The sequence below is a fragment of the Aedes albopictus genome, chromosome 2 (genome assembly GCF_035046485.1).
Source record: "Aedes albopictus strain Foshan chromosome 2, AalbF5, whole genome shotgun sequence".
NCBI classification, from domain to species: Eukaryota; Metazoa; Arthropoda; class Insecta; order Diptera; family Culicidae; genus Aedes; species Aedes albopictus.
In genome coordinates this window covers 170,721,928-170,743,787 of record NC_085137.1, presented here as the reverse complement: position 1 = coordinate 170,743,787, position 21,860 = coordinate 170,721,928, and the positions used below count along the sequence as shown (strand labels likewise).

Genomic DNA, 21,860 nt, shown 5'->3' with positions numbered 1-21,860 from the left:
CACACGAAAAGCTACCAAAGAAATCCTGGAAGAAATTACTGGATTAACCAAGAAAGGAACTCCTGAAGGAATCCCAGGAAACATGTCTGGGTGAATCCCTGAAGGAAGTCCTGAAAGAATCCCAAAAGGAGCTCCTAGGGGAACTGCACCAGAAAGTCATTTAAGTAGCAGACTTTTCATCCTGATTAAGTCGAATTTTGGAAGACCCTACCAGGATCCTACAATAATTTCCACAACTCCCCAGTGGAAGTTTGCACATTAACCAAGTGCGTGCCAACCATACATTTCAATTTAAATATTGCGAATCTTTTCTGAAATCCGCATACTGGCCAACAACTTGTGCGTTGACAGCCCATGCGCCGGGTTGTGCGCCATACAAAATGTAAATAAACATGTGTCAAAATAGTTCGTGCCATGAGCTCTATCTCTCTTAGGGTTCGGATCCATTTTTTGTCTAAAACATTGAACTTCCATATGTCTGGAAATAATGTACAAGAAACACATTATTGGCGGTAACAACGCTTTTACTTCATTAAACCACTGATTAATAGTGATATGGCTAGTGAAAAACTTGGCGCATAGGCAATCGGGGCGCAAATTGTGCGCGGGTGTGTGGATTTGAGTTAATCGTCGCAAAGTGCCCAACACACATTATACCCTGGCGCGCAACCTAGAGATTGACGAGAAATTTGTCGAAATGCTAAATATTCTCGAGAAGCTCAATAATCTAACCCGAGAAAGCCAATAATTTTTTTATGTCCGAATCGTAAACATCATGGCTACGGAACGTCAGTCTTATAGCAGAAATAAGTTCAGCAACCGCGGCGAGCAGTGCCCTATGGTACTCACGGTAGTTAAAATTTTGAAACTCATGGAAGAATGCTAGTCGAGAAGTGTGAAATATTTTATAGTGCCCGATTTAGGGGTGACGGCTTTCCAGGGCCCCGGGCTCTCATAGGGGCTCCCACAAAAATTTACTTCACGAAAAAAAAAATGTGGACCAAGAATAAAGTAGTAATGTAAGAAACTTCTCTCTATTTGATTTTTGTCAATAGAACTTCTCATTATTACTGTCTACTTGTAAGATGTATGTTCCCAAGTAACACACTTGTCATAAAAGAGTCACAGCAGCTCAAGTTTTTGTTGCGCAGAAGTCATTGTGACTTACTTCTAGCAAGTAAGTACTTATGTGTTTGTTTGTTAGTAGTAAGTCACAGTGACTTCTGCACAACAAAAACCTGCGCTGCCGTGAATCTTCTGTGACAAGTGTGTTACTTGGGTGATATGTTGTGACTCTTTTGAGAAAGACTGCAACTAGTTGTATAGCTATTTATGAAATATAAAATTTTTCCCCAAAGACAGATTACCATTTATTTTTATTTGTGAAATTCCTAAAGATAAATAACACGAAATAATAAAGAAATCCTTCGACTAAGTTCTAGAAGAACTCTAAAACTCTATAAATTGTATATTTTTACTGTCTTAAGTTTTTGAAACATTTTGAAAAAAAATTCAATAGAGTTCTTAGTAGAATTACTGGATTTTTTCCAGATATTTGGAAACATTTTTGGAAATCTTGAGTTTAATTTCACTAAGACAATTTACGACTCATTCAAATCGGAGAACACCAAAATTGTTCAAACATATTTCACAGGAAATCGAGCATAAATTTGGGGCAGATCATTTTCAAAAGTTTCAGTCCGAATTTCTTGAGATGAGATATTTGTTTACTGAAATAAGGATGAATACATGGCGAACTCCTGATAAAATCCATGGATTTATTGCAAAATGCAGATTTTTTTTTGAGAAATTCACAAAAATAATGTCCGGATTTTCCGCTAGGGATTTTCAAGCAATTTATTAACAAATTTTATTGGAAATGAAGTAAGAAATTTCATCAGGAACTTATCATGGGCTCCCGCTAAAATTTCTCTAACATTTTTTTTTATAAATTCCTCTTCGATTTCAGAGCTTTGTAACAATTATTTTTAGGAGGTCGCCAGCCTCCTCTAGCAAAATAAGTTTAATTTTTTTTCATTATGCTGATTGACAATCACCAGAGATTGCAGCAGGGATCTCCAAGAAATTATCTTGGGGTTTCGCAAAAACACTGCACAAACGTTAGGAATGTGCTACAAATTTTACTAGAAATTTTTCGAAAATGATAGCTTATTTTAATAATTAAAAATAATTATTTTCACAGTTTCTCTTGAAACTTTTCTTTCTACTAAATCTAAGATCTGATGCCGTGCGAAAGGCAGTTTTGACTCTATAAAAAAAAACTTCATTAATGTTTTCACACTAGAATTTAAATTCTTCTATGAATAAATTTAATGGACCTCAATATTTTTCACAACTCTGATTATCATTACATTTTTGAAAGAATGATTATCATTTTTTAGATTTTTTTTCATGTTATATGGGCAAAAATATATCCCCTATATAAAGGACCCCCACATTTGTTAATCTGGCCCTGTTACCATTCACTGGCAGAAAACGCTTCACAGAGATTAGAAGAATAGTGCAATTCTTACATCAAACGTATACATCTTTTATTTCGCATAAATTTCAAAACTGTTTAGTTAAAATCCGTAGGTACACAGTACGAACAAAATCTGTAAATTTATGACGAACTGAATGTAACAAATTGACCTCCATCGTGTTCGACAGAAATTTATGTGTAATCTTGAAATTACAATGCTGATTGATGAGAGAAGTGCTAATTATAGCACCGACTTTTCAGAGAAACTTAAAAAAAAAACCAACACGAGAATCGAACTCAGATCTTCCGAGTGAAAGTCCACGCCTAACCCCTCTAGGCTGTCCCACCAAGCTGAAGAGAAGGTAATCGAAGATAAACATCTTCCACCACAAACGAACCAACTGTTGGACCACTTCGGTCAGCGAGGCTGACGAAGTCGCTTTCCGATTAGCTGATGACTGAGCGTGGCTGTCCTCGTTTACGTTATTGCATGTAAATTTCAAGCGATTATGTCTCAAAATTTGTAAACAAAACGCATGATAGCTGATTTCTAAGCGAACTGTATCATCTCACGGCAAATGGTGGAGCGGACCTGGTGTGATGGTTAGAACACTTCACTATCACGCCGAGGACCTGGGATCGAATCCCACTCCCGACAAACTCACAAAATGTGAGTTCTTCCTTCGGAAGGGAGGTAAAGCGTGGGTCCCGAGATGAACTAGCCTAGGGCTAAAAATCTCGTTAATACAGATAAAAAAAAATCACGGCAAACGAGTGTAATTTTCTAGTTTCTGTTATAATTTTCAGTCTATCCTTAGCTTACGTGTTGTTTAATTTTCATGATTTCTTTCTGTGTATTTTAAAAGTCTGCATAACACAAATTCATAGTATAGGAGCCTCTGCTATACGTCTACTAATAATTCAAACTCATTTTTGAAAATTAAAAAATAACCAAATTATGATGTACGTACTATCGAGGTACGTCTGTACGTACTTTTAAGTTGTTTTTGGATTCAGTTTAACCATTGCACCTTCGAGTCTTCCCATGGTGAGTGGTAATGCACCTGTACAGTGAGTAGAAGTCGTCAGTTCAAGTCTCGCCGAGAGGGTGGAGCCGCATACGTCGATAAATATTTATCGATATTTACTGTTAAACCATCCGTGTGGAAATTTTACTTAATTCCCAAAAAATAGTGAGATTCGAATTCAAGTGAATAAGATCTAATCTAATGCATCTAAAAGACGTTTGATCTACAGTAAATATATAGTCTCGGTAATATTACAGGTTAACCCAAGGGGATATTTTTTTTATTACCGAACACTTTGGGCTTCTACCCAAAGTCCCGGGGTCTCCGATTTTCATGAAAATTTCACCAGTGCTAGAGGTCGTGGATATATGATCATATATGGAATTCAAAAAAATCATAGTGGACTATTTTTCCAAAAAACGCTACATGAAATTTCACGATTTTCAAAATTTTGTAAAACACCCTAAACTTCAAAAAATCATATCTCAAAAACGATGCATCGTAGAAAAAACTTTTTTTAGTGAAATCGACGCCAATTTTTTTTTGTCGGGTATAATTTCAAGATATTTTGCTGAGTAGTAACCATTCTCCGTTAATAGTTTTCTTTGTTTTCTTAAATTGAAATGGAAAACATATAGGATATGAGTGCCATAAGTAATTTTACGCTCAACGGTGGCATTAGCTCGTTGTTAACCCGTTATTTGAAACACCTTTTAGTTAGAAACCCGATCATTGCAAAACATGACTATTTAATGTATTTAAAAGGCACTCAAGTGCCATATATGTGCTGGCAGTGCACTCCGATTCACGTGAGTGTCAAAGTTACGTTGCAATTAGCGTATGTCATTTCCTCGTTGCAAAGCAAATATGTTGCAACAGGTGAACGGCCGCTGTTGTAGATGGCTTCTAATGAAAATATAGCGACTGGCCGTTGGCTTTTTGACTATATCTCTAAAACGGTAAGAGATTCCATTTTGGCGTCAGAGAACGAAAGGAAGAACATTAGTTTTTGCGCTAGGAAAAAATTTGTTCAGAATAATCTATGATACATACGGTACTTTTATCAGCATTTTTAGACGTTTTTACTCTTTGGTGAAACATTTTCCAAAACACTTTTTTCTCAGTGTATTTTTAGTGGATTGCTGAGGTAATTTGGCGACGAATTCACTTAAAAAAGTTTTTTCTACGACGCATAGTTTTTGAGATACGATTTTTTAAAGTTTGGGGTATTTAAGAAAATTTTGGAAAATCGTGAAATTTTATTAAGCGTTTTTCGGGAAAATAGTTCACTATAATTTTTTAGAATTCCATATATGATCATATATCCACGACCTCTAGATCTGGTGAAATTTTCATGGAAATTAAAGACCCTTCGGCCCAAACCTGTTCGATAATAAAAAAAAATCCCCCCAACTAACATTTTTGTTGCATGAGAGTTTAAAAAAGCTGTTATGAAGCTTCTTTTGTAAGTAAAAAAAGCCTTACAATTGGAACTGGACAGAATTATATGTTGTTTAGAACATCACCAGGCTACCATGACTAAGATCATTTCATTTTTGAAAATATTGCAATAATCAAAGTTCAAATTAAACAAAAAAATAAACATAACTATTTATATTCAGTAGATTAAACTCAAAACTTCTGAACGTTTTGGTCAATCACCTGAAAATTTATGTGAGGGTATTCTGTTCAGAGTGTTAGAAAAGTCGGTACAAGATTTGAAAATCTATGTGGAGCCTCGTAGCCGTGCGGTTAGGGTCACCAAGCTTATAATCGCACCATGCTATGGGGTGAGGGTTCGATTCCCGCGTCGGGCGTTAAAACTTTTCGTGAGAATAGTCTCTTCTCCGTTTCCACTGGTGGCACGCTCCGTTGTCCGTTGTCTCATGTTAAGTTTAAAACAGTCTGTACAGCCGAAAGCTGCATACGTTGTCCGTGTCTTTTTTTTTACAGCTGTAAAGGACATAAATAACTACACTCAGCCAAATAACCTTAAGATTTCCATAAGGCCCAACTTATGAAACGGCCTTTAAATAATTCATAATGATTCGGATGAATTTCATAAGGTCACTCTATGACGCAAAATCGTCTCACAGCTTGGATTTTATTGATGTTTAGCAACTTGGTATTCTCAAGCGTCGGTAGCCGTGTGGATAAAACACGGGCTCGGTGATCCCGACGTTCATGGATCGAATCCAGTCTGCATCATTTTAAGATTTTTTTGTTCTTTTCATAAGCCTATCTTATGAAATTTGTCATAGCAAGCACGATCAATTTCCATAAGGTATTCTTATGTCATCCATAAGAATTAGTTATAGCAAATTTTCATAAGGTATTTCGATGAATTTCGCTAGTATTTTTCGCTGAGTGTATGTCATAATTAGACCTGGAACGTTTACTTTGATATGTATAAGGGGCTGTCCATAAACCACGTGGTCATAAGGGGGGGGGGGGGGGGGGGGTTCGGCCAATGATCATTTTGTATGGACAAATAAAATTTTTTGTATGAACTAATGACCACGCGGGGGGGGGGGGGGGAGTTGAAAAGTCCCAAAAAAATGACCACGTGGTTTATGGACAGCCCCTAATCCAGTTCATATATGATTCAGATAACCAAAACGAGACACATCCTCGTAGGAACGAACGATAATTAATTTTAAAATACTTGACATCCGATACATCGTTTAAAAGGATAATAAATCTTCCCAGCAACATTCCAACTGGGCGTTTCCCACCCACCCACCGTACCAATCACGACAATCGAAAGTGCGTCAATGCGGTGATCATAACAGCAGCTGCCTGTATATCGTCGTCGCGTCGCTTGGGTGAAAAACACGATCACGAGCCGTCTTCTTTATATTCACCGAAATGCCATTAGACCACATTCTTGTAGGTGCCGCCGGGAAAGCAGATTTGTATCTACGTAGGAACAGGTGAAGCAATTCCGCGCCACTTATTGTGGCCCGATGAAAGTGACAGATAGCACATAAAAATGTTCCCCACGAGGAGGCACGCCACAGTAAGAATGGCGCAGTTGCACGGTTCTTCATCCCACAGATTCTACGGATAGATAAAAAGGCGAATCGGAAGTTGCTTCCCGAACCTCCCGAACAAACCCCGCTCCATTTGTGTATACTAACAAACGTCAGCGAATGCGTTTCAATGTTTCCGTCCCGCACAGAGCGGCGAATCGAAAATAGCCAGCATCATCACATTCTCGTGCTGACCAGCACGGCGTGGCGCGGCGGCAGACTGGACTCTGCTCTGAGTACGCTGTGGATTGCGTTGCACCAGCGCAGCGTAAAATGATATCTAGGTACATGTGGATTGTGTTGTTTCAGCTGAAAATTGCAACTAGCAAGTACATACATTACTCGGATGCAAAAGGTTCGTCGCTTGCATTTCGCTCGGGACTGCTGCTGCTGCAGTTTGCACTTGGTTGGTGCGGGTGCAGTTGTAATTGGTGCAGCTCGATGCAGTTCATCTATGTGCGGAGCAGTTGTCGCCACAATAATTGGATTGCGAGTGAATGACGCCAATTTGGAGGTATAATTAGGCGATGATTGACACGAGTGGGTGGTTGGTGGGCAATTTCCTAAGAGGGGAAGGGGCTGAGATAGGCGATGGAGAGGGTAAACTAATTTCAAACTGAATTGCTGATATAATTGACTTGCACAATAGTTCAAGCGAAATAAATAGAAGTAATATGTGCTCAGACTTGCATTCACTAAGTTGAATCTACAAAATTATGTAATATTTGATCAACTGCTTAAAAAACTGCTTGAAATTCTACTATGTTACTGGTTTAGTTCTTTTCAGATTTTCTTTCTGATAATGTTGTCTCGTCGCTCTTGATAGTGTGATGCTGACCACACTAAACATTACACAGCAGTGACGTCCTATGCTGAACAAACACGATATCCAAAACTGTGGACTGACGACGCCGTGTAGACAAGAATGTCTTGCTTCAATGGCGCAGCGTAACGTATCGTCTAATCAAATCTAAACAAATCTGCCCTTCACAGCACGGTCTCAGCAGGGTGGATCAGACCGGTATTGGATAAAGGGCTTTGGGAAGGCATGATGTTTCCACTGCTGATGGATATCAACGATGATAATTAACTGATAACCTTGTGGATTAACCGATTTTTAATTATCACGAGTGCATGTTTGTCTATATAGTTCAGGTGGTAAATTAATAATAAAATAGATAGTTCAGTGCCAATCTTGGATATTACACTAGTTCACAGAATTTTTAAGATCGGTAAGCTGATGATTATTTTTAATGAATAATCATATTCTGAGTTTAGTGGAACGGATCTGGTGTGATGGTTAAAACACGTGACTATCACGCCGAGTACCTGGAATGGAATCCCACTCCCGACAAATTCGCAAAATGTGAGTTCTTCCTTCAGAAGGGAAGTAAAACGTGGGTCCCGAGATAAACTAGCCTAGGGCTGAAAATCTCGTCAATACAGATAAAAAAAATATCCTGAGTTCAAAAATGCTTCATAAGCTTGTCAGTAATAAGGTATTCGTCAATCTGACGCAAAACTGTAATTAAATGATCGAAAGATATTTTATTCGGTATTGGATCGAATGATTTGAAATTGGTTCAATACAATCAAAGACTACTTTATCAAGAAGACTTGCAACACTGCTGAAAATCGGATTTCAATGTTAGCAGCGCCACCACGAATGGAGGCGGCACTATTCATGATAGTGTGTGTAAAGCTTCGTACTCGCACCAATACACTCATACACTTTTATACAGACGTAATACCTTAGCTCAACAAGCAGCGGTGCCGTCGGTGACGCTTGCCGGTAGTATGGGTAACTAACAGAGTTTTTTTATTCTTAATCACTTAACCTAATTTACAGCTCTTTTGTCCACTAGGGTACTACGTGAGCGATTCCAATTGGACGCTGCACTTCCACTTTGTACAGCGCCTAAATGTATTCTATTATATTCTATTCTACTGTATTGAACTGGCTGCCTTTGTGCTTCTTTCATTCTTCTACCCTGTCCATGGTAGAATGATGAGCACGATGATGCTGATGTGTGGCTGCTGTTCCTTTTCCAGTCCGATTGGGGGTCCAATTATGAGTTGCGGTTCGCCGATATCCAAATTCCAGGTCCGTTAGAGCTATATGCTCCGAAGAGGGTCAGGTGCCAGCTGCTCTCGGGGGGAAGAGCAGCTGACGAAAAATTGCAAGTGCCGGGGCTGGGTTCGAACCCATGACCATCCGCTTATGAAGCGAACGTGTGGACCACTGCGCCACGGGCCCCGACAAACTAACAGAGTTCCATGTGTTCTTGATAAAGTAGTATTCGATACAATGCAGAATATTTGAATTTCTGGAGAAATTTCTGGAAGCATTCCAGAAGAAACCCCTGGTGGAATTTCAGGAGGAATCCCTGGAGGCGGTACTAAAATAATGCTAGGTAGAAATCGTGGAGGAAGCTCTGTTAAACTCCTGGAATAATTTTCTGGAAGAATTCCTTGAGAAATTCCTGCAGATTTTCCTGGCAGAATTTTTAAAGGAATTCCTGGAAAAGTTATTAAAGGAATTCATGGAGGAACTGTGGAGGACTTCCAGGATCAATTCATGCAAGAACTCCTACAGGGATCCTTGGAGAATTTCCTGAAGAAATCCATAGAGTGATTCCTGGTAAAAATCAAGAAGGAATACTTGGAGGAATTTCTGAAGAAATTCTTGGAGGAGTTTATTGATGAAACCCTGAAAGAATTCGTGGAGCATTTCCTAGAGCACATCTTGTAGGAATTAGTGGAGGAACTTCCGGAGGAATACATGGAGGCATTCCAGGAGAAATCCCTGGTTGAATTTCAGGAGGAATCTATGGAAGCATTACTAAAGGAGGCTTGGTGGAATTCCTGTAGAAGGTTCTGAAAAACTTTAAGAAACATTCCTGGAGGTATTACTGAACAAATTTCTGGAGAAATTCCTGACGGAGGAATCTGTGGAAGCATTACTAAAGGAAGCTTGGTGTAATTCCTGTAGAAGGTTCTGAAAAACTTTAGGAAACATTCCTGGAGGTATTACTGAACAAATTTCTGGAGAAATTCCTGAAGGATTTCCTAGAGAAATTCCAGATGGATTTTCTAGAAAAGTTTCAGAAGAAATTCCTGAAGAAATTGAGTAGCTGATGCTTTTGTCACCAGTCGCATTTTTTATGAAGTCGAAATCACCTGCGGTGACGGAAGACCTACTGGAAACCCTGGGCCCAGTTTACAACACTGGGATCCCTGGGAAAGTTTATGGTAGAATTCCTGGAAGAATTCATTGGCATCTCCGTTGGAATTCCTGAAGGCCCACTAGAAGAATTTCTGAAGGATAACCAGAAAAAAAATCTAAAGGAATCTCTGAAGGAATCCACTAGAATCCATGCAACAATTTCAGGAGAATTTGGTGAAAAGCTTCTGGAGGAATCCCTGGAGACATTCCTGAAGAAATCTTTGGGAGAATGCTTGGAGGAATCCGTGGAGGAACTCCTCGAGGAATGTCTGGAGGATGATTCCCAGGAGATATTTTAAGAGGAATCCTTGAAGGAATTTCTAGAGCCATCATTGGAGGTATTTCTGAAGGAATCCTAGAAGAATTTTTGGAGCATCCCCTGGATGTATCCCTGGAAAAAATACTGAAGGAAACCTTAGAGGAATTTCCGGAGACACCCCTGGAGGAATCCCTGCAGGAATTTCTAGAGGAATTCCTGGAGAATTTCTTGGAGAATTCCCTCGAGAAATTATTGGAGGAATTCCTTAAGGAATATATGAAGGGTTTCCAGGATGAATCCCTGGAGGTATTACAGGAAATATTCCTAAAAGAATCCTTGCATGAATTTCAGAAGGAATCCGTGAAGAATCCCTCAATACATTTCTAAAGGAATCCTTGGTAGAATTTCTGAAGGAAGCTCTGGAAAAAATCCTGGAGGGCTTCCTGATGGAATCCCTAGAGCAATTCCTTTAGAAATTTGTGAAGGCATTCCAGGATGAACCCCTGCAGGGATAACAGGACGTATCCCTAGAGGAGTCCGTGATAATCCTGGAGGAATCCGTGGAAGAATTTCCGGAGATTCCCGATTCCGGGATTTCCGGAGGAATTTCTGAAAGAGTTTATTGGAATCACTGAAGAAATCCTTAGACAAATCCCTAGCGGAATAAATGCAAGAATTTCAGGAGGAATCCCTGAAAGAGCTTCTGATGAAAACCCTGGAGATATTCCTGAAGGAATCCTTGGAAGAATTCCTGGAGGAAACTGTGGAGGAATTCCTGGAAGAATTTCTGGTTGAATCCGAAAACGTATTCCAGGAGAAAGTCCTGGAAGATGAACACCTGGAGAAACTTTTGGAGAAAACCTTGAAGGAATTTCTGGAGGCATTCCTGAAGGAATTCTTGAAAGAATTCCTGATGGAATTCATGGAGGAATTACTTGAGAAATCCGTGGAGACATTCCAGCGAAATTTTTGAAGGATTTTCAGGAGGAATTCCTGGTATCATTCCTGAAGAAATCCTTGGAAAACTCCTGATGAAATCCATGGAGCAATTTCAATCACAGAAGGAATTCTTGAAGGAATCTTCAAAGGCGTTCCTCAAGGAGTCCTTGGAAGAATTCCTGGAGGAATCTTTGGAGGAATTCCTGGAGGTTTCCCTGGAAGAATATCTGGAGGAATTTTTGAAAGAATCCCTGTAAGAATTTCTGGAGGAATTGCTGGAAAAAAATCTGGCGGATTATTTTGAGGAATTAAAGAAAAACAAAACCATGGAGGAATTCTGAGAGAATTCCTGGAGGATCTACGATTTGAACGGCTACGTGGTTTTCTTATATGGCAAAACGACGTTTTTTTTTGCCCGACGTTCCGACACTTTGGTTTTGTGTCATCTTCAGGGGTAATTAATTTTCTGAAAGATGACACAAAACTAAAGTGTCGAAACGTCGGGCAAAAAATAAACCTCGTTTTCCCATATTAAAAGACTGCGTAGCCTTTTTTAATCGTAGGTTAAAATCCTCAGTTGATCCTCCAGAAGATTTCTTGAGAATTTTCTGGAGAATTCCCTGGAGAAATTCCTAGAGCAATCTCTGGAGGAATTTTTGGCGGAGGATCTTTGTAAATTGCATCAAGAATTCCCATAAATTTCTTTAACTATTTTTTTAATCTTCTTTTATTCTAACATCACTTATCGCAAAAAGAAATAAAATTCTTTCGCAATTTTTTTTGAAGAATTATTGATAATTTCATCATTATTTTTATTTTCATTTTAATTTTCATTTTATATGATATGTTTATCAAATTTTATCGGGGTCGAGATAATGATGTCATATTAAAGTTTCGCATTACCTTGAATCATCGCCATTTGAACCGTTTTCCAGATCCAAAATATGTAGTACTTGGCGTTGTTAGCACCACAGCATGATGAAACACTTTCTTGGGATTTCATATTGCGTGTAACACCATAATTCTATTTTGCACCATGATCGTATCTTGCGCCTTCATTGCAAGATCCTTGTGTACGCTAGTGCTCGTAAATAGTAATTACATTAGAATATAAGTTACGCTATTCAAACAACTATTTGTCAGCCGTTGATTCTGCGAGTATATTAAACAAAACAATCTGGAGAGTTTGAAAAACGTCTATCATATAAAAATGAATGTAAATATAATCGATCTTTTAAACATTTTTGTTGTAACGTAGATTAGCCCAACTTTGTCCAAATGTTGACCATAAATAGACTACTAATATATTTACCAACAGTGAAAGTTTGTGAATTTTTGATGCATTTTACGAAAAGTTACACCTAACTGCACATTTTTTTGAAAACTGAACAGTTTGCCTATGCTAATCATTTTGTTTATCCCCTGTAGGTAATCCTTATGTTCTTGGTGGCTACATAATCATCGTCATTTTCACTATTTTTACTATTCTTCTTTTTTTCCTCTTCTTTATGGCTCTATTTTTCCACTTGGACTTGGCCTGTCTCGCTTCAACTTAGTGGTCATTGAGCACTTCTACAGTTATAAATTTTGGCTTTCTTTGCCTGCCATTGAAAGAATTTGCATATTGTGAAGCAAGTACAATGATACACTATGCCCAGGGAGTCGAGAAAATTTTCCTGACCAGAACGGGAATCGAGCCCGCCTTCTCAGGATTGGCGATTTGTAGCCTTAACCACTAGACTAACTCGAGACTCACTTTTTCTATCGAATAATTTTTAAATAGGCATTTTTGAATCAAATTTTAATGCTTCATTGTGTCCACGATAAAACGAAAGTGGCTTAACAATCAGGTATCAGAAGGCACTTTGGAATCTTATGCTATTATGATTGTCATTTTTTAAGAAAATAATCAAAACGCTCAGACAAATCACTTCATACAAAAAATTAAAGGCTCACTAAACTATTGACTTGGAAAAGTCTTACAATTTCGGATGAAAGATTATTTGAGGAATTTAGCATCTATATAGTTACCCTGAAACTACTAGGTTATCTGTTAGTGGTTATTACTAGTAATCTATTTCTATTGAAACAGCCCAGGTACCCAATAACCAGTTAAAATGGCATCAATTCGGCACTATATGCGCCTTTACAGCAGGTCAATAAATGCTAATCTGCCGTGTATGCGCCATAAGTGTTAATTAAATGCAGGTTTTGGCCCGATATACGGCTGATTAAATACTTATCTCTCCTATCCCCCAGATTGTCAAAAATAAAAACAAAATATTTCCCCTGCCCCTTTTACGGCTTCCCTTTCTCTTCTTTTTTCTTACTCTCCTGCTGTGGAACTTTTGAGGCTTGGGGCTCGTCTTGACTGCTGTTGCTGTTTTTTTTTGCTGCATTCGGCTAAATTGGGATTTGATCCCTCGATCCTCGGGTTTACGATGGTGCTGAACCGCGCTACAGGGTAAGCTATGGATGATCAGATAAAGCGCGTTGGATTTGTGATCTATTTAAGGCATGAGTATTACACCGGCAGTTGCATCGTTATGCTATGAGCTCGAAAGGTGCTGATAATTACACTGTTCGACAAAAAAAAACTTTTGCCGTGATCAGAGACCCCATTAGTAGGGCATAAAAGCGCATGGAAAATGTAGAAAAATTCCATTTTCAAATCTGTTGGGGCACCCCTAGAAACTTTTTGAGATGAGTTTGAATTTTATTCATTTTTGAAGGTTTGACATCATAAACATTTTTGAAATACAATATCTTTGAAATGCAATTTTGTGCACCGCTGAAATTTTCACAGATCTGAGAAGTAACTTTGATAAATAACTAGCCAAATTTTCAGCCTATTATGACATTCCATTTCATTGATACATATCCGGGAAGAATCAAATATGAATTATATAATACAAATCCTTGAATTTTTTTCTAAATTCAATCACAAAAAGCAACCCTATATCCTTATCTATACATAACAAAAATATCTATTTTACCTTGATTTGACTTCGAAATGCTACACTTATGATCTAAATAAATGAATTCAAATTTTCGAGAAGAAAATCCAGTCGGTTTTTCAAATTACTAACGTGGTAAGCCAGTGTAAAAATTAAAAAAAAAAACTAATACATTTATATTTTGCGATCAGTACAAAAAAAAACGTTTCCAGTGTTTTTATGGGTTGTCTATATTCACTTAATGTTCCGAAGAACGTCCTAGTCATACCAAGGTGGTAAAATTGATAACTTTATTGAATAAAACAAACCTATTTCAATACAATGAATTGAAGCTGGCTTTGCGCAGAAACCATAGTTAAAGTTCACGACATTTAAAAAAAATGCAATTCTAAGAAAATGCAAGCCAAAAATGAGAACATTCCCCTTACTATTAGTAATCGTACAAGCAATGTTGTTTTCATCACATTTTAGTTAGTTTCACAATAAAGAATGTGTATGTTTGGGGATTACCATTGTTGAAGACACTTTTATGAAATTAATTGAATTTGTCATGTAGTAAAATATTTCCAATCTTATTTTCAAGCTCAATAATGTCCCCCACGATTGTAAAATTGCTTTATAAGTTCCAGCGGCATAGGTATTTGTTAATATAGTGTTAAATACTATCTATAACGAACCACTAAGGCTAAATAATATAATTTATTTACTTTAGTCCAAATTTGTTTCAATGAAGAAGTCGTTGGAATTTGAATATATTTTCCGCATCGTATTTAAATTATTAAGAAGTGGAGCGGATCTGGTATGATGGTTAGAACACTTGACTATCACGCCGAGGACCTGGGATCGAATCCCACTCCCGACAAACGTGCAAAATGTGAGTTCTTTCTTCGGAAGGGAAGTAAAACGTGAGATAAACTAGCCTAGGGCTAAAAATCTCGTTAATACAGATAAAAAAATATTAAGAACATGGAACTGCTTGATACCCACCAGGTCAAGCAATCTGGAATGGTTACTTAGGTACACACCAAATCATTGAAAAGCATTCTCATCCATATGCGAATATGGATAATTAAATTTGGGCATGACTCGAAATTCGATCAAAACAAAATACTTTCTTGAATTAAGTGAACGTAGTGTATTTTGCCTGAATTGTGATCCTAATCCATCGCATTCAAAATCGCAGTTTATTGGTATTTGAACATGATTATGAAAGTAACATTTGATGTCAAATGTTACAATAAACTTTGTTCATTTTCATAAGCGACAAAAAAGTTTTAAAAATTTCAATTAGAACATTAAATTTATTTGGGAAAGTTTTTCCTTAAAACCCTCATGCTGACCTCAATGAATTAATCTTTCTTCCTGTGGATCCTTTGTAAACATATCCTAAAATTTCTCGTATAGATTTCCAGAGTCATACATAGTTAAACCAGATGTTTGAAATACAATTTTCATCTTCTTCAGTCAGAGACTTCAAAGACTGAAAAATACATTAACACTAGAAAACGAACATCACATCTAGTGACCTAGTAGAGAACTTGTAAAGAAACGTTTTCTCCGACTGGAGCGGAAATCCATCCAGTATTCCTAGGCGTTCGAAGTATCCGAAAGACTGACGCTACACGGCATTAACGCATAGAAGTTTTTCAAATGGATATGAATATGGGCGTTCTTTATGGGATTAGATTAAAAAAAAGCTTGAAAGATTTTTACTATATAAGTCAGAGTTAAGCCTTCGCGGATGTGTATCAATGAAACGGAATGTCGTAATTGGTAGAAATTTCGACTAGGGTAATTGATCCGATCATGGAGGAGTTAAGCACTGGGTTCATGCTTAAACCACAATTGTATCGCCCCAAGCAAATTTTTTACATGGATTGAATTAAAAATAATAATATCTATCCTTTATCTACGGGAAAATAACGAAATATTGCCAGTTTGAGGTTGTTATGAGCATTTTATTCGTTTTTATCTAAAAGAACATTGTGTTCCTATTGTTGCGGTATTTGTTCCTAATGTTGCGGTATTTGTTCCTAATGTTGCGGTATTCCATTGAAATCATATGGGATACCGCAACATTAGGAACACTACCGCAACAATAGGAACACAGCAGCAAACATATTAAGGAAAATATTTTTTTAAAATAGGTTTTTGGGCAAATCTTAAGCAAACAAATGGTGCAATCTCATAATTTAAGCACAATACATCTATTAAAAATACCTTTTGGTAAAATTTCAGTCGAAAAAGTGCTCAATTAGCCATTACCGCAACATTAGGTACTACCACAACGAAGGGAACAATTACCCTAGTTATTTATCAAAGTTGCTTCTCAGATCTGTGAAAATTTCAGCGGTGCACAAAACTGCATTTCAAAAGTATTGTATTTCAAAAGTGTTTATGATGATTTCTAAAGCTCGTGTTGAACCTTCAAAAATGAATAAAATTCAAACTCATCTCAAAAAGTTTCTGGGGGTGCTCCAACAGATTTGAAAATGGCATTTTTCTACATTTTCCATGTGCTTTTATGCCCTACTAATGGGATCTCTGATCACGGCAAAAGTTTTTTTTTTGTCGGACAGTGTTATTATAATAAAATATAATAAAATCGATCACAGAAAACCAACCATGGAATTAATATGCCAATGCATGTTTTCCCATTGATTATATTCGTTGTTGCATACCATTGACTGAACAACATGCGAATGATGATGACTTCTACAACCATGGCACGTAAATTAGAAAGTGGAAACGTGTTGTGGTTTTAGCATCACTCATCTCTCTTAGCAGTTTTATGGCAATAAAGTAGCAGTTATGATGCCTATTGACCGAAATATACCGTGCATTTGAAAAGCTACAAAAGTGCTGTCAGATTTTAAGTAGCATTTGAATTGTTAATATAGGGCAGTTCAGCAGTCGAACTGTTATGATACGGCATTAAGTAGGCCGAATGCGGATATAAAACAGAAATGCGGCTTATTCAAATGCTTATTGGTTACCTGGGAGATCTAGTTTAGGCGTTAGACCATTCATCGCAAAATATTTGGCAAGGAATGTTCTAAATGCTTTTTGTGATTAAAACACAAATAGAAGCCTCTTTGTTTGCGAGAGAAATATTTTTTTTTTTCAGATATTGACAAAAATGACTCAGCAATGCTGAGTCAGTATGTGTATGAAAAATAAGCTCCCTAGTACTCGAAAATGAATAATATTTTGACAAATTTGACAAAACGTTTTAATTTGAGTGTATTTAAGACATGATTTTGAAGAAAAACGTGGTGGCACTGTATTGTCTAATACCTTATTTCTGCAATGATCAACAAACAAGCTTCCCAGACAACATGTGCATACTAGTTGAGTAGGTGTTCTTCCAAGAAAACATGTTTCCAATTGTATAGATGAGATCAGATTAGATTACTGATAAGCATTTTGGGCCACCTTGTCAAATTTCTAGCTTCGAAAACAAGCCAAAACATTTCCACTCTATTGATTTTCAAAACAAATGAAATCACTATTCAAAAGCAATGTATTGCATTCTCTAGAAGCCATCAAATAATCACGTTGATTTCTCTGAAAAAGGAAGTCAAACAAAGGTAAAATCGTATTATTTTAAATTTCGTGTCCGTCAAAGTCTTAGAAACAAGATGCCCTGGTTGGTGCTGTGATGTCCAACATTACTTTACGTTATATCTTTATGAAACCCCCTCCAAACAAGGCATACCATCAACTCCCGAAATTCCCATCCGTAACCCTCCGCATCAATATTCATAGAAAAGATAAACACAGCCCCGTATATCGATTTTCACAAAATACTACGCACCCACTCTCTTCTTTGTTGTCCCTTCGTCACCCACACACCCAAACAACCGACCTACTCCGGAAAATTCCTCTCCCCCTGTCAGCCATCAGTTTGGTAATCGCATTCACGCTCCCCAAAAATAATGCACGCTACTCCACTGCCCACTGTTTGCAACACATACTCCAACCACCCACGGAAAATTACGATCTGTTTATCTTTGCTTTTTTCTTTTTGCTTGCTCCACATGCGTTTTTCTTTTCGTGACGCGGAACGGCAGGCCGTTCTCAAGCGGGCACGGGTTGTGACAATCAACGGTAAAGAAACACACTGCCAGTGCGAGCAGCAACGCAATCCTAAATTTATCCCCAAGTTCGTTTGTACGACTGACACTGTGACCATCCACCAGCGCACACGGCTTGGCGTCTTGGCCGCGCGCCGTACAAAGCCGGGTGGATCCTCTCTAGCGAGAAGATCAATGTCGATGCGATCATCAGCGGCTAACCGACTGGCTGACTGCACACTTTTGGTCCCATTCACAAAACAAAGGTTCTTTCTTCGAATCCGGCCGGGCCGTGAACGAAGAACAAAACGTCCAACCTTGGCTTAGAATCGTCGTCGTTGCCGGGGCGAGGTGAGGACGGCCCTTGTAGACTAAACAATTTTTGTCCACGTTTCCAGCTAAGAGTTCTGTACTTACCGTGTACTCTAAGTTCGGCCGGTTGGTCGATTTTTTCTTAAAGTTATCCATTCTGCCCGGGACTGTCCTATCCAGCGAGGTGGTTGATGCACACAAAATTTGGGTAAGAATTATGCCACTTACACAACACCGAAAACTTCTAAACTGTCCAAAAGTCTTTAATTTCTCAGGAAATCACTGTCACTCCCACGCACTAGTCAAAATATTGCTTCTCGGAAGCTCAAATTCTGTTTCCGAATCGTTTCGAAAGTCCTTGAACGCACTATCAATTTCCGTTAAAAAAATCCGACTTTAAATATCGTTTCCCAGTGTACGTGCGGTTGTACACTACTCGAGCGGGCGTTGCGGCACAGCAGCGGCAGAGAGAGTGAAAAGTACGTCCGTATGACACGAGCTTTCCCAAGCGAATAAGGGTGGCTGGCGAGCGCGAATTCGTCGACGAACAGCACCACGGGGAGTCCATCAACCTATGATACGCGCGAGTACGATATGATGTGGGTACGCGACAATCCCGAGACGGGCGTGTCGCGCAACTGCGTGCCTCTGCTACACGCGGAACGCTCCGATGTGACGTGACAGGTTTAGGGGGGTTGTATGGGGAAGCGACAATCGCCAACCAACAACACGGTGAAAAGCTGTCACAGTTTCACACACGGACAGGCGGGATGAGTTGTGGGAGCGCATGGTGGGTCAGTTGATTGAGTGCGAGTGCGAGCACACATTACGTCAATCCGAATTACGCGTTGTTGATGGTTGGCGCTTCGGGAGTCTTGTGTATGTTTGCTACTATACTCGAATGTCCTATCAGATTTCGTGACTAATGCCAACAATGCTTATAATGTTGTTTTCGAGACATTAAAAATGTTGATTGGTAGTTAAAGTAGCGCCGCGACTCCGTATCACGGTACCACCCCATTTACGCCCATCGCGATTTCGCAGTCGTACATCCGATTGAACTGTTTTTTTTTTTTGAAGCTGGGACGGCTGTAGGACCCAAGGATCGAAGATCAAAGTACCAAATGGTCAAAAGGTCGAAGCAAAATTGCACTCAGAGCCAGAGCAGAGACTGAACATTACTAACACTAGACAATGGACAAAACATAGAACATCGGGCCACTGGGTGTGAAGATTAATTTGTATGAAAAACAAGTTTTCACCAACAGGAACGGGGATCGAACTCACACTACGATATGCCAAAACGACTACAGCTACTAACCACGCGGCCACGAAGCCTTGCACGAAGCCGATAAAATTTATATATATCTTCTTCTTCTCTGTGGCTCTACGTCTCCACTGAGACTTGGCCTGCCTCGCTTCAACTTTGTGTTCTTTGAGCACTTCCACAGTTATTAATTGAAGGGCTTTCTTTGGCTGCCATTGCATGAATTTATATATTGTGAGGCAAGTACAATGATACACTATGCCCAGGGAGTCGAGAAAATCTTCCCGACCGGAACGGGAATCGAGCCCGCCGTCTCCGGATTGACGATCCATAGTAAAAAGTACGGCTGTATCTCTGTAATGAATCGGTAAAATTGGCCTAATAATTGACTGATAACTCTTAGGTGTATGTTTATTATTTGTGCCGAATTTCATAAAATTCGATGCATTACTTTTAACTGTGGATGAAAAACAAACAGACGTGGTTTTAAGCATTTTGTACAATCATGACCAATTTTCATGCGCATAGTAGATGGTTCTTTTACGCTACAGTTCAAAGTTCTGTGATGATAATTATGAAATTTTGTTAGCAGTTATGATACTTATAGAGACACTTTCTTGCGAAATTTCATCAACTTTTATCATTTGTTTTGTAAGCTACTGGTGTTGACAGGGGTGAATGTTAGTGAAAATGTTTCGTGTTTTTCATGTGCTATGTGCGCCTATTTATAAATTTTTAATTTCTCTGTCAATTTTCATGAGATTTTCATAGAATGTAGTCGATTATGTTTATATCATGTCTTCAAAATTTGATGATTATTGATATAGTATTTTCAATAGTACAATCGAAACAATAAGCACCGATTCACATGAAATTTTGTAGGAGAAATTAACACATTTTAAGATATTATTAGACTAAATTTGAGCAATTTTAATGTATCTTTTACAGAGATACAGCTGTATTTCAGTGTCCCGATTATTGCGGAATCAGGCTTTATAATCCTTAGTTAATGGTCTGTGAGGTAATTTATGGATAGCCTCAACAGCTCGATTTTGTTATCAATAGTTATCCCTTTTTCTCATGTGTATGCTACGATCAGTCCATCCTATCTTCCAATCAATACCCGATCGTTATCACTAATTATCTTCCCGTTTACCGATAAAACCCGATACCCAATTGATCAGAGAGTTAGTTTGCTATAAAATACGATACCCAATTGATCAGAGAGTTAGTTTGCTATAAACTACTACAAGTCGAAGCACAATCTCCAAAGCCGAAATCCTACACTTTGTGCGTGGGTACTTTTGGGGCCGGGAAAGGTTCTTAGCATAGTATGAGACTCCTCCCATCTCTGGAAAAGTGAGCTCTCATACATAAAAAGTAGCGTGGGACTTTTCTAGGGAGATGTATGTCAAAAACACAGTAGGCAAGCAGTACCCTTTGAATTTGGAAACTGCTGAACTTATTGGCGTGAAATTTTGTATGTGGGTGTTGTTGGGGCCGGGGAAGGTTTTAGCATGGTGTGAGATCCCTCCCATTTTATGAATAAGGGAGACTTCCATACAACTGAATTCGCGGGGGACTTCTCTATGGAGCTGTAAAAAAAATAATAATAGGCAGGCAGTACACGTTTTTTCCAGGACAGCTAGTATTCCATAGATATACGACATAATGCAACTCCGATTGTCGTGAAACTTGGTGGGTTTGCAGTTCATCGAAAGTAATTAGACCCGTATTTTTTTATTTTGTCATTAGGGTGATCAATTTTAAGAAAGAGTGGTCCCAAAAATCAAGGTTTTTAAAAATATTTTTTTTATATCATAACTTTTGAATTAGTTGACTGATATTAAACCTCTTTTTTGTTTGAAAGCTATTGAATTTTAAATTTAATAAAAAGTAAAATTTTCAAAAAAAAATTTCAAAAAAAAATACGGGTCTAATATTTTTCGAACAACTAGTAACCCACCAATTCTCACGACAATCGGAATTGCGCTATATAGTTTTTCTATGGCTGAATATTTCAACGACCCTCTATCTTAAAACGAAGTGATAGGTGCCAATCATCATATGCATAAGAGCTCATATCGGAAAGATTGGTCCAAAATAAATAAAAATAAGAATAGGTAATATATTTTTATTCGAAAAATGTTTCTGTGTTCCTTCCTATATAGTTACTTTAGAGCACCATCGATTTTCGACCAACTCGAAACAAAATCAGATGAAAATGATGCAATTCAGATAATAAAAGCTTTCGAAGGATTTCAGGGGCACTATGGGAGTTC

The 21,860-nt window shown here is 38.2% G+C and overlaps 1 protein-coding gene across 2 annotated transcripts in view; it reads right to left on the bottom strand.

Annotated features, from left to right (window-relative positions):
- LOC109404843 (proton-coupled amino acid transporter-like protein pathetic) overlaps positions 1-21,860 on the bottom strand; it is a 157,096-nt gene that overhangs the window by 77,878 nt on the left and 57,358 nt on the right. The window contains exon 1 of one of the 2 annotated variants that reach the window (XM_029859392.2): positions 18,417-18,864. The exons of the other annotated variant lie outside the window; for it this stretch is intronic. Coding sequence (XP_029715252.2) covers positions 18,417-18,467 — 51 coding nt within the window. The 5' untranslated portion in view covers positions 18,468-18,864. Of the gene's footprint in view, positions 1-18,416; positions 18,865-21,860 lie in introns of those variants that run through there. 2 annotated transcript variants of the gene reach the window in all.